At 46.2% G+C, this 13,974-nt stretch overlaps 1 protein-coding gene across 1 annotated transcript; it reads right to left on the bottom strand.

Annotated features, from left to right (window-relative positions):
- Positions 1–424: 424 nt before the first annotated feature.
- Positions 425–3,778, bottom strand: SRGN (serglycin). The gene is made up of 3 exons (XM_036385823.2): positions 3,414–3,778; positions 1,483–1,630; positions 425–751 (listed from the first exon to the last, which is right to left on the bottom strand). Exons 1-3 carry the CDS (start codon positions 3,502–3,504, stop codon positions 538–540), a joined length of 453 nt encoding a protein of 150 aa, XP_036241716.1. The 5' UTR covers positions 3,505–3,778; the 3' UTR covers positions 425–537.
- Positions 3,779–13,974: the final 10,196 nt, after the last annotated feature.

The raw sequence follows: 13,974 nt of genomic DNA, 5'->3' as shown, positions 1-13,974 counted from the left end.
CTTCCCCAGGCCACGCCCATCCCCTCCGGGACCACGCCCCGCCGCACGTGACCTCCCCCTCCAGCCCCGTGCCCGCCCCCGGAGGGCGCCGCCTGGCGGCCGGGAGGCGGCAGCGCTGGGGGCTCCCCTCAGGAAATAACGCGGGGATAAACCTTTCCTTTCGGCAGGAATTGGCGCTCATTTTCGAGATACGCGATTGGCTGGCTGCCGTAAGAGTGCAGGCGGCTCCCGGTGCACAAAGGGTTGGAATTTTTCCCCTCAGAGCACGATGAGTTTCCCACAGAGCTGACTGCGCACCCATCGCTGGCCCAGGCCATCGCTGTTGGCCATCGCTGTTGTTCCCCCCATTGGGATGGCTGCTGCACGCACACACATAAAAAGGCAGTTCAGACTGAACAACAATGCTTTTAGTAAGCGAAAGCAGTAAAGATCTTAAGGCAGAGTTTTTATTGTTGCTGGTTTAAAACCACTTCATGGCTGTCGGGTCAGGCTGTGGGGAAGAGGCGAGGGAGCGGCGCATGAGGGGCGTCTCCGGCCCTACAGGAACAAATCCTCCTCCGACAGCTTCTCCTGCAGCTCGCTGCCTCGCAGGCTCTCCAGGAGGGCAGGCAGCTTCACCTCAGAGAAACTGTCATTGTCACCGAGCCCCGACCCAGAGGCTGGCTCTGCTTCCACCATGGTATTGGAGCCAGAGCCGGCATCCTCACTGGAGAGAGGGAATATGTCATCCAGCTCCTGGTACCTCTTCATCCTGAAACACAGAGTGGCAATTTTCTCTCTCTGATGAACACATCAAGCCTCACATTACGGGCGAGCCACGCTGTGACAGGACTGTCGAGGCAGGAATATACATTTTGGGGTGCTAGTGGGAAAAAAGCGTATTTTATGGTTGGCTTTTCGCAAATATTCAAATGAATATTATATGTGTTTGTTAGAAAGTAATGCTGTATTAATTTTCTTTAGTAGTGTGTTAAATACAGTTTTAGGTTATAACATAATGTTAAAATAGAAACTATGCTATGTAGGATACTTTTTTTCTAAAGAGGGGACTCGCACTGACATAGCAGCCACAGGACACCTGAATCTTTCAGAGAAAGAGAATTTATTGCTCTCTTATCAGAAAAAATGAACTCCTTCCTGCCTCACTCATGCAGAAGATGCCGTTAGGATTCAGAGGAAGAAGCTGACACTGCCCAGCCAGAATCCTGGGTTTGAATGGAATTTATGCATCATGGATGAGGTGTAGGAATATGCAACAGGCTGTTGCTTTTAAGGGTTAATCCTCTGTTAACGTGGGGCCTTTTTCGGGCTTATGCCTCCCAGAAAAGGTACCTGGACTGTCTGTAACTCTTTGTTTCTATTGTCTCATATTGTCCTAATCTCAATTGTCCAAATTATTATTACTCTAATTGTATTACTATTTTATAACCATTTTATTACTTTTAAAATGTTAAAAACAAGTGATTGGCGTTCTGAACTTACAAGGAGGGGTCTGCGGCGGGGGGAAGGATCCTGTTGGTCCCACCAGAGGGCATGTGGAACCGGGGCCCCTGCTCCTCGATGCAGTTGGCAGACCAGGCTTCGGGCCGGCACTTCACCCTCTTGTACCTCGCCCTCTGCATGGGAGCACCTGGGGGAATGAGCCACACATTGTGCACAAGGACATTATTCACCAGCTCCTGTGAACTTTATCAGCACCTAATAAGGCTTAAAGGAGCGGATGAAAGCAATTTGCATGGCCCTGATTGCTCAACCTCCGGAAAAGTAAAGTAACCCTGAAGACGTTTTTTTTAAAATGGCTGTCGGCATCCTAAGTGATATTTTTGCCATCAGAGACATCAGGCACCCCTCGCACACAGCACCAGGAAGTCTATGGAAAATCCCAGGGAATCCCCTCACTCACAGCAGCAGGAAGCCCATGGGAAAGCCCTGCTGTCACAGCAAGGCTCATCCCCAGCTCACAGTGTGGCACAGCCATGGGGACCTGGGGGCTCAGCCTCCTGCAGCTCTCCTTGAAGGTGCAGGTATGTGAAAATAATGAGAAAACCTCTGGGGACAAGGCACCCAGCAGAGAGCTGTGCTCTCCTGTGCTCTCCTTCCTCTGTTGGCTCCAGCTCTGCCCCTTCGAGTTCAACAGGCTGAGTTTTGGTGGGGATGTGAGAAACTCAAAGCAGGTTTTAGGGTTTATGGAGGCTCTGGGAGCACTTGCCAGAGGAGACACAGTTCAGGTCTGTGTGTCAGGTGTCACACAGTTCAGGTGTCTCCTAGACACAGCAAGGTTTTGTAAACCCAGGGTTTCAGTTCTGGGGCTCCCCAGGTGCGTGATTGGGGCTGTCACTGAAAATGTGGCTCCTCAAAAACTACCAAAACGACAAAATAAGGATCACATAATAAAGATAGGAGCACTGACATTTCATCCTTCCTCTTGGTCTCATGTAATTAATTTGTTCAGAAACCTCCTGGTGCATTCTCAACCTGTTGGCATTTTATCTATTTTCTTCTCCGTTTCCTGGGAATATCTTTCTGTAATTACACTTCTCTATTGCCCTATATATTTCCATAATGTACTGGATGACTTTCAGCTACCTCCTACACTCTTCTGTAAAAGAGAAAAGATCTCACGGGTGTAATTTCCTGCTGCCTCTACAGGATATCCCTTTTTCATACTTATTTTCTTCTCCTCACCTATTATTAAGAAGGTTTTTAATGATAACAGTGGCAACAAAATAAACAGCTGCAGCTGAAAAATTTGCAAATAAGCAACACAGAACAAGCAGAACTTGTTTAATCCCTCAAAGATCAGCCTCAGAGTGGTAATGCATATTGAGAGCCTATCACTACCACAGCTTTGGTTTGTGGACAAATTATATCTACATGCTTGAAGAGCGGTTTTTCTCTCACAAGAAGCAAATCCACAGGGCAGGGCATCATGAATCAATATTTCCCTTTTGTCATTTTCGTGGCGTGTGTTGCAATGTTTTACGGCATAAACCGTTTAGTTTCCCCATACTTACAACCAGTTTCCTTTCCTGCTGCCCCCAGAACGCAGACTGTAGGAGTTATGACATGGGAGCTGTTACACACCGTGTCTGTAACTCACAACTGAGTAACAGCAGCAACCAGACCACTTTGAAAGGGACATTTAGAAAAATGTATCTTGAGATACGTAGACTGAAAGCATACACACACGCAACAACATATTTTGGTTTTGAAAAACTGAAATGCTCCAATTGCAAAAAGCACCTTTTCCTGCCATTTCCCCCCCAGCAAAGGAAACATCAGCAAACAGCCTTTCTGAGTAGATCTCATTACCCCCAAAAGAAGGCCAGTTTGTAAAATTCAGAGGCTGCTTACTCGGCCTCCATGCCTAGCCCAGAAAGAGGATTACTGAGAGAACAACCGCCCCGTTTTACCTTGTGCTGTGCATCCCACAAAGAGGATTAAACAAACAGCCAGGAAAATCCTCCCGTTACATCTGATAAGGAGCTGCATCTTGGCTGGCATCCCTCTGCTCCAACCAGCCTTCACCTCAGCGTCACGCTGCAGGAATAAGAGGAGCGAGGAGATCGACTTTAGAAAGTTTCCAAAACCTCAAACCCAACCCATAACGTGCGTCACCACTTCCTGATTGACGGGACTGAGACATGAAGAGAAAAGCCCAGCACTGGGGCCTTCCTGCCTCCATCAGCCCAAATTCAAGTTCCTCTGCCTGCATCTCCAGTTTTGCCCAAGGAGGAAAGCAAACCCAGGGCCCACAGGCTGGAGTGAAGGTGGTGCTGCCAGCAGCCCGTGGGCAAGGCACTCATCCCACCCAGCCTCTGCCCAATGCTGAGAGTGAAAAAGCAGTGCTTAATGCTCCCTGATTTTAGGTCAGCTGCATTTTTGCATTGGCACTGGCACTGCTTTTCCCTGCCTCAAGCCCTCACCAGCCACCAGATGGGTTAGAAGCCAGCTACTCACAGTCAGTACATGTTTCAACAACTGGGGAATCCTCTTTTCCCACGGAAGTGAGTAAATTATCTCTGGAATCTCATGCCAGGCTTGGGGTTTTTTTTGGTTGTTTGTTGGTTTTTTTAAGCAGACTCATAGATATTCACAGTAGAAGTGAAAACATGTATTAAGTTAGATAATATATATTCTGGTAGAAACATATCAAGTCCCTCTGGAAGAGCACAGGCAATGTGCTTGGCCAGATCACACCGTGTGGTGCAAATGCCCCCGGGAATGTGGCAAAGGGTTTGGATCACATGTGGCTCCACAAGGTACACATCTGAAAAGCCATGAAAGCTCTTCTAGAGACAGAAAAATAGAAGCTCCCTTTCAGCTGGCTCATACCTTTTGCTCACCTTTTGGCTGTGATTAAAGCAGGCTGGAGTTCACTTCAGAGGAAATGACAACAAGGAGGTTATCAAAGCAGGGGGGTTTTTCTCCCTCATACAGAGAGCTGCTGGATTAACTGGGGCACTGACTGCACGGCCCCGGGGCTGATAGTGCGAGTTGTCTGTGGTCAATCTATTTTTATGTGCTGGAAAGTCCACGGAGGCCCCCAGTGGGCTCTGGGCTCAGCAGTGGCGTTCCCCAGGGCATGGTGTTCCACCAAAACCCCAGGAAGCAGCAGAGGAGACGGCAGCAGCTCCTCCCCTCTCCAGGCTGGGATTTACCACCGGCCTGAGGGACTGAGTTGCATGTTCAGCTTCGTGAGCCTCTGCACATGGGGCTTTTCTCTGGCACAGGAAAAATAGGAACTCAAACCAAGCAGGTGCAGAAGGACTCGTGTGCAATGGTTTTTATTACCACCCTCATTTCTACTTGGTATTTTTAGCATCGGCTTTTTCTTTTCTTTTTTCTTTTCTTTTCTTTTCTTTTCTTTTCCTTTTTCTTTTCCTTTCCTTTTATTTTCTTTGTATTTTCCTTTTCTTTTATTTTCTTTTCCTTTCTTTTCTCTTCTTTTCCTTTCCTTTTTCTTTTCCTTTTCTTTTCTTTTCCTTTCCTTTCCCTTTTCTTTCTTTTCTTTTTCTTTCCTTTCCCTTTTCTTTCTTTTCTTTTCCTTTCGTTTCCCTTTCCTTTCCCTTTTCTTTTCCTTTCCCTTCTTTTCTTTTCCTTTCCTTTTCCTTTCCCTTTCCTTTCCCTTTTCTTTTCCTTTCCCTTTCCTTTCCTTTCCCTTTTCTTTTATTTTCTTTTCCTTTCCCTTTTCTTTCTTTTCTTTTCCTTTCCTTTCCCTTTTCTTTCTTTTATTTTCTTTTCCTTTCCTTTCCTTTTCCTTTCCTTTCTTTTATTTTCTTTTCCTTTCCCTTTTCTTTCTTTTCTTTTCCTTTCCTTTCCCTTTTCTTTCTTTTATTTTCTTTTCCTTTCCCTTTTCTTTCTTTTATTTTCTTTTCCTTTCCCTTTTCTTTCTTTTATTTTCTTTTCCTTTCCCTTTTCTTTCTTTTCTTTTCCTTTCCTTTTCCTTTCCCTTCCCTTTTCTTTCTTTTCTTTTCCTTTCCTTTTCCTTTCCCTTCCCTTTTCTTTCTTTTCTTTTCCTTTCCTTTTCCTTTCCTTTTCTTTTCCTTTCCTTTTCCTTTCCCTTTCCTTTCCCTTTTCTTTCTTTTCTTTTCCTTTTCCTTTCCCTTTCTTTCCCTTTTCTTTTCTTTTTTTCTTTTCTTTTCCTTTTCTTTCTTTTCTTTTCCTTTCCCTTTCCTTTCCTTTCCCTTTTCTTTCTTTTCCTTTTCTTTTCCTTTTCTTTTCCTTTCCTTTCCTTTCCTTTCCTTTCCTTTCCTTTCCTTTTCCTTTCCTTTCCTTTCCTTTCCTTTTCCTTTCCTTTTCCTTTCCTTTCCTTTCCTTTCCTTTCCTTTTCCTTTCCTTTCCTTTCCTTTTCTTGTTTCAGGCAGTGCTCAGCATCAATAGGAAGCTGGGCAAGCACAGGAGGAGGTGATGAGCCCCCACTTGCTGGAGGCAGCAGAAGCCACCCCTGCACAGCACCTCTCACTTTCCACTGATCACGGGTACACCTGCCCTGCTCCACAGCCTCCTCTGTGCACAGCAACCCCCGTGTGAGACAGCAAAACTCCGCTGCTATTTCTGCCCTGCCCAGCAGCCCAGGGCATTTTCCACCATGGAGCCCCGTGGGATGCAGCCAGAGCGATGCCCACCAGCCATGGGCAGCGGGGGAGCTGCAGATTGCCTGCATCTGGAGGGAGATCTCGAGTCATCTGCCTTGGACCATCAGCTGATGGGGAGCTTGTAGCACTGGCACTTTTGCCACACAGTTTTGTTGGTTTTTTCTGTGTCTGCAGCACGCCTCAGGAAATGAGATCGCTCTACAATTGGTAGCTGGGGGAAGTCCAAAGCAAATGTTTCACCCCTGGCTCACGTTCATCTGTGTAACAGGGCCCTGAAGCCTGCAGGGGGTCAGCCTGGGCCCATCTCCACTCTGCTGGTGCCCACACCTCACTGTGCTTGGCAAGTAAAGAGTTTTCCACCTTCCTACAAACAGGGAAGGGATTGGAGACCTGGATGTGACCCAGGCTGGGATGTGCAGGAGTTAAAGTAAAGCATGTCCTTTGTGGAGAGCCATGGATGCCCAAGGAGCGCTGTCTGTAAACCACTCAAGACACAGAATGAAAATACACAGCTCTAATATTAAAAAATCTCATCTTGGCCTAGAGGCCACAAACTGCTGAAAGTTGACAAACTTTCTTTTTTTAAACAGAGAACAGCACATGAGCTAAACTATATATGAACACTAACCTTGAAATGTGCCATGGCATGACTATCAGAGTTCAAGAGAAACAGGATTTTAAGTTAAATATTTTAAATCCACAGAGGATAGCTCAGTCACCATACCAAGGTCACCTACCTCAAATTTGCCTTCTATAAACTGTGAGAGAGATTCACAGGATAATGCTCTTCCTGCCTAGATCCTGTGCATGCAAACTGAAAGATTAAATATCCCAACAGAACAGGCCTATAAAAAGAAGCCAATAAATGAGGAGCAGGTCTTTGAGAGCACAGTTTGCTCCTGGAGCCTTCCTTCCTTACAGCCCCTGCACTGAAGTGCTGCCATTATTTTCAAATCACATGCAAAGCAGGTTTCTTAACCTGCAAAGCTCTTGCTTTGCATTTTTGTAAGGCATTCATTTGGGGAGAGGGGAGAAGGCTGCCTTGACACTGAGCACCCAGACCCCTGAGCTGACACCCAGGGAAGAAAAATCTGCCTGAAAAATCTGGGAGTAGTCTTGAACTACAATAAACTCTAAAGAGTGGAACTGCTCCTTAGCATAACCTTCAGAGCTGCTGTATCTCCCAGCTGACTCAGGAATAATCACACACAATAGCCTGAAAAATCTGGGAGTAGTCCTGAACTACAATAAACTCTAAAGAGTGGAACTGCTCCTTAGCATAACCTTCAGAGCTGCTGTATCTCCCAGCTGACTCAGGAATAATCACTCATTTATAGCATCACTAAATGGGGACCACCCTGCAGGAGGGCACAAGGACATTTACTGTGCTGACCAGGGCAGAATGTGGGGCAAAAGGAAATGCCAGCAGGAGCCAGAGGGGCTCCACAGGGGTGTTTCAGCCAATTCTTTGGACACCAACCCCTTCTCTGCCTGAGCCAGGTGAATGCTGGGGGAGCAGAGTCTGGCACAGCAGGGTCAGGCCACTCCCTCAGCAGGCAGCACAGGTTTACTCTGCAGCCTGTGTTCCTGACAGATGGACAGATGGACTCCCATGGGTGCAGGGGCACCCTCAGGCCTGGTGCTTATCAGGGAGGCTCAAGGCAAGGCACTATCTGTCCAGGCAGGGAGAGATAAAGAACTTTCTGATTGACAAGTGCTCAGGAATCAGATAAACCCCAACTGCTGTGGGGCAGCTCTGCTCCCAGGGTCACCTTCCCCTGCCTTAGCTGACAGGACCTGAGCCCTGGCTCCCATGGGACTCCAAGCTGAGCCCTGCACCCCTCCAACATCCATCCCCATGGAGCAGCAAAGCCAGCAGCCAGCTGGGGGGGTCCTGAAGCACTGGGCCCTGCCTGTGATGCTCAGCTCTTTATTTGCTCTGCTGAGAAAATAGAAATCCATATTTTTTACAGGTCACTGCTCTGGGGAGCAGCCAGTACAGAAAAGGCTACATCTGTTACAAGCAGAGCTGGAAACAAGAGTGAAGACAGAATGATGGCAACAGAAAAAAAACAGGATAGACAGAGCACAGGAGAGAGTGGCTGAATGGCAGCTGGGTCCAACACAGGGATCATTTGTTTTGCCCATTGCCTTTTGGGAAGGCAGAACAGTTTTCTTCCCTGACACTCACTGCTGAAGTGGGATGGGATTCATGAGACCTGGATATCCTGGATAACCAACAAGGCCTGGGCACATGGGTCCATCTCAGGGAGTAGCCATGAGCTGCCCTGTTAAATGCCCCAAATCACCCTTGATGCCCTTCAGAAGTGAGCTCCCCTCCAGGCAGGCAGTCCAGCTAAATTTAAGGATGCCTTTTTCCACCAGCTCATGTTCAACCAACCAACCTTTGGGGACTGAAAGCCAAAATCTCTCCTTTTCAAAATAACAAAGACCTGGCAACCCAGAGAGGGAGGTGTGGATCCAGCTGGGGGATTTCTAAATCCAGCCCTGAGTAAAAATTAATTTTTAACCTGGGCCACATCTGAGCTCAGCACCTGGGCCGTGCTCACCCCTGCACCCAGAGCAGCACCAGGCATCCCTCAGCCCCTCGTGCCACCCTCTCTCCTCTGAGGGCAGCACCGGGGCCTGGGCCCTGCAGATAAGATTTGGATCTTGTAAGAAAGCACTGAAGACATTTATCACACAGAAATCAGGCACTCCTGCCATCTAGATCTCACAGAAGAACAACTCCTCCCTTCTTCCCATGGTGGAGGTCAGCAAGTGCAGGGGGAGATCGTTGCTGGAAAGCCACAGCTGCATCAAAACTGAGCACAGACAGGAAGCTGCCAACGACCTTTCCCCACCAGCACTCTCCCCTCCCTCCCAGAAACCTTAGCCAAGCACCAGGCCTGTCCTTCAGGTGGGACAAGCAGCTTTCCTTGCTGCTGGGAGTGCTGATGCTTTCTGCTTCCACCTGCTGGAGCACAGTGCACCAAAGGCTTTGGCTGGCAATTGCAGGACTACAGCTTAAAAGCAACAGCTTGTTGAGGCATGGCACTGCAGCCAAGCTCTGGTTACTGATTAGGGAGGCAACTTCAGCAGCTGGGTGTCCTTTAGAACTCCATCCAGAGCAGCAGCAGCCCCACAGCACGAGCAGGACCTGCCCAGTGGAGCAAGGGCTCACACAGGAGTAGCTGGGGAAATGCCCCTAAACCCAGAAGGAATGAACAAGGCAGAGAAGGATGGTGCTACAAAGATGTTTTCAAAGCAAAGCCTGGTTCCTGCATTGCTTCTCAGGGAATGTTTTCACTCTGAACCAGTTGGTGTTGCTGCATGTTACTGGTTCAAGCCCAGCTACCCAGGATTTAGACACCGCTATTTTTCCATCAGCTGCTTTCTCCAGCACAGGACAGCCTCACACAAGTGAGCTACTCACAGCTTTTAGATGCTTTTGTCAGCCCTAGGCTCTTGCCCATAGATCCACCCCAAGCAGCTCACCTTGCCTCCACTGCCTGCACAAGTGCAAACTTATTTCTGTGTACAAGCACCACTGGTGACACAGACAAACTTCACACCATGTGTGGGGAGAAAGGACCTCAGTAAATTTGGGGAGATGAAGAGGAGCTGGAAGCAGTGACTCTCCTGTGGAGGTCCCCCCATGAAGCAGACCTGTGTGCAAAGTGGAGCAGAGCTGGTGTTTGGGCCCCAGTTAACCAGCCTGGAGTCACAGCCTTGTGATCTTCACTGAATTGTTGGGCAAATAGGTGAATTTGTGTTTACATGAAAAGAGAACTGCATTTTTTCCCCTATCAACCAAAGGAGCTAGGCATTTCTTAGCTAGCTTTAAGCACATTTGATTTAGTAGAAGCATCCTTTCATTTCAAAGTGTGACAGAAGAGAAAAATGAGGAAAAGCAGGAAAATCAGCTCTGCCAGGAGCCTCTCCCAGCAGGACTGGCACTGCCCAGGCCTCCCAGCTCTTTTTGAAGGATGTGCTCCCTGCTCTCTGGGGGGATGCTGCTGCAGCAGGAGGCAACAGGCTCCAAACTGCTGCTCCTCAGGTTCAGAAACTGCAGTGCTGACAAAGCTGCTCTGCCCCTTTCAAGATGAGCACATCCCCTTTGAAAACATCATTTGCATTAACTAGGAAAAAAGATTTTTTGTCTTTTCTTGCTTCAAGGACTCAAGGGTCAGCTGCAGGGAAAGCTGAAACCTGGGGCAAAGCTCACCTCATGCAACATTTGCAGCAAAGGGAGGCCAGGACAGCCTGGCCTGGGAGGTGAGAGTCTCAAGCCCCTTGTGCCTTTGCAGAGAGAAGCAAAATGTGTTTTTCCATGAGCCCTTGTAACTTGGCAGCTCAGTTCCATTGGAAAACTTTAGGGCAAAGCACATGGAGACACTAAAAAGTGTTTGACACCCAATTTGCCAAAAGCTCCAGATGTGGACAGGCAAGATGGACAGCAGTGTCTGATACTTACCAGGTATCTGCACAAGCCATTGGCAAATATCTGATTTCAAAATATTAACTTTGCTAGCAGGGGATTATGTTGGTTTTTCTGTCCCCTCCTTGTCTGCAGACCATATGCTGGCACGATGCAGTATCTCAATTTCTGTCTCCTTGTCTGCACTAGAAATCACTTCTAATGATTCATCACTGCCTCTGTTATTTAAAAAGTCCTGGAACTGAGGTAGGAGGAGGCTCTGGGCCCACCTGACTGCATTCTCTCATGGGCTGCTGTGAAAATCCTCTGGTGTTACCTGAAGCCCACTGCCAATCCAGAGATGGCTCAGAGTGATTTGAGACCCTCCCTGGGAACTTTTTGCTCTTGCTCCATTCCAAGACACTTAAGTATGCAGAAAATCATCTTGTTCATTCCTTTTTTTGAAAAAAAATGCTTTTCACCCACAGATCTCAGAATAAGTCTGACACAAGCACTTTGTACTCCTCTTACAGTATTCAGAGACTAGCACCAGCTCAATCATCACATGCCTATCCCAGTCTTTCACTGATCACTCATCCAATTCCTCTTTTTTTCTGCAGAAAATTGCATTAAAAAACTCAGATAGAGAAATCCTTGTATCCTGGTCCAATGCCAACCAGCAAATCTCTTTCACAGCAACAATGAGCATGTAAAAACACTTTGCTCTATTTTGTGCACACCAGATGCCAAAAACTCAAGCACTAGACACTTAAAACATTGCTATAAACACCCAAATCATTAAAACCTTTGGTGTTAAGGGACCACTTTATCAGTAACTTCAGTATCAAAGAGTCAGTATCACAGACATTTTCTCTTCTGAATGGAAGCAACACGTTTGCCAAAGGTGCTGTGCTTCATATCCCAACAGTCTGCCTGGCTCTTCAGCTGCAAAGACACAACCAAACAATGGCTTTGGAAAAAAGGCAGCCAGGCAAATGGTTCTCATCAGGAAACCACTGGTTTTGCCCCTACCTGTGACAAGGAGGAGTTAGAAAGCACCAAACTGCAAAATGAAACAGCTCAAGGAGGCACTTTGGACAGAGTTCCCAGGAAATACGTAAAAACACTTTTCAAAGTAAAAATTAATCATTTGTAGCCAGCTCTAAAATAGCCACAGATGTTGCAATAGAAGAGGAAAGAAAGTTGACAAATGCTTCTCACCACAACTTTATGCACTTGGCTTTCTCGTTACAGTCTCTAGTTCTGTAATTTTGAGACTGCAGAAGGGTTTGCCAGACAAGCTATATCCTCCTTTGCAGGAGCACATCTGGGCATCTTCAAATGAACAGTTCCTCAGAAAACATCCAGGAGACACCAACTATCTCAGTCTTTTTGTAGAAACACACAAGCAAAGGTCACCTGTGCTCCCTCTGTGCTGAGCAAAAAGGAAACCCCAAACAAAAGTGAGCTGGGTAAAGCCACGTGTTGAGTAAAACTCAACTGCTGTTTCTCATTGCCTGGTGTCAAGGCTAAGCAGGCTCCCACAGGGTTTCTGGAGGTGGAAGCACCATCACACAGACACATCTGATGTGTTCACAGAGCAGGAAACCATCCACACCGAGCCTGTGAAAACCTCCTGTGAAAAATGAGCATTTTCTGATTGGCTTTTCACAAATATTCAAATGATATTAGATGGGTTGTGTTAGAAAGTGATGCTGTATTCATTCTCTTAAGTACTGTGTTAAATATAGTTTTAGGTTATAACATAATGTTAAAATAGAAACTGTGCTTGGTAGGATACTTTTTCTAAAGAAAGGACTTGCAGTGAGGTAGCAGCCACAGGGCACCTGAATCTCTCAGAGAGAATTTATTGCTCCATTATCGAGTTCTTCCTGCCTTGCTTGCTCCTGAAGACTCAGTCAGGATTCAGAGGAAGAAGCTGACACTGCCCAGCCAGAATCCTGGGTTTGAATGGAATTTATGCATCATGGATGAGGTGTATGAATATGCAACAGGCTGTTGCTTTTAAGGGTTAATCCTCTGTTAACGTGGGTCCTTTTTCGGGCTTATTTTGCCCAGAAAGAGGTACCTGGACTGTCTGTAACTCTTTGTTTCCATTGTCTCATATTGTTTTAATCTCAATTGTTCAAATTTTTATTACTCTAATTATATTACTATTTTCATTACTATTTTTATTACTATTAAACATTTAAAATTCTAAAAACAAGTGATTGGCATTTTTCACAACAACCATGCCCATCACTCCATTTTATGACACCTACCACATCTCTAGCCAGCATAAGAATTAAGCTTCAATTAAACCCAAACTGGTTTGAATCAAACCAAATCACTTCTCGTGAGTGCTGCATGCCATTTGAAGAAGTACACTGAGGTTATAGCTCTGATCTCACACTTGACAGGAATTCTGCAGAAACTTGGACTTCTTGTAAATCTCGCTGCTTTGTGCTGGCTAAGGAGAAAAAACGAGTAGAACAACAAAAAAGGGGTTTCAGTTGTGAGACGTTTTTGCTGTACAGAAAGGAATAGAAATGCAGGTTAAACAGAGTTCACAGGAACCTAATCTTCAATTAATCTGTGAAATAAATGCCTGACCTCACACATACTTTACAGTTAAAACTCAACATTCCTGAAGGGAGCTTTGCTGCCTAATCCAACAAGCTCCCCACCTCCTTTTTTTTTTTTAACCAAATACAGAACCTTACATAAGTTCATTCTCTCAAATCATTGAACAAACAGGAACTACTCAAAGGGCCTTTTTAAAAAGATATGCCTTAAAAGAAGCACAGCACAGTACTTTGTGCTGAGCATCTGGCACGATGCAGTCTCCAGCAATAAAACAGAATCAGCTGCCAGAGCCTTGAACATTTAGTCCAGGAGATGAACTGGCATCATTGCTTTCTGTAACTCCAGATGCATTTATATGAAATGTATTTTTTTAAAAAGTTGGAAAGCCAAAGTGTTCAGGGTATCTCCAGAGGAGAGAGCTCTCCAAGCCACAGTGCCAATCACACTGATTGTGTGGAAAAGCTCTGATCCTGCTTCTGTCAGGCCTTCTTACCTCTGGACCTACTCCTACCTGTCTCACTGTGGTTCTGGTGGATCCAGGGTGCCTCTCTGCACACCTGATGATGGTTAAAAGGGATACATCAAATTATTAGAAAGGACACATCACCCTGCACTTCATTCAGCTGTGCAGTTACCTGCAGGTCATTTTTCACACTTACTTCAGACCAGTATTTGAAGGGGGAAAAAAAAAAGATTTTTTATGCTAGGATAGCCCACAAACTGTCCTCCTCCAAATTACAAGAAGACTAATGATGGTGCTTTACAAAATTTGCTCAAAGGCAAAAGTATAGAAGGAAAAAAAATCCCAAACAACTACTTCAAACATGTTTTGCTGCCTTCTACTTGAACATGAAACTAAAAGTCAGTAGA

The sequence above is a fragment of the Molothrus ater genome, chromosome 8 (genome assembly GCF_012460135.2).
Source record: "Molothrus ater isolate BHLD 08-10-18 breed brown headed cowbird chromosome 8, BPBGC_Mater_1.1, whole genome shotgun sequence".
Classification (NCBI taxonomy): Eukaryota; Metazoa; Chordata; class Aves; order Passeriformes; family Icteridae; genus Molothrus; species Molothrus ater.
Note: the sequence above shows the minus strand (reverse complement) of the source record. Positions and strands in the feature narration are given on the sequence as shown.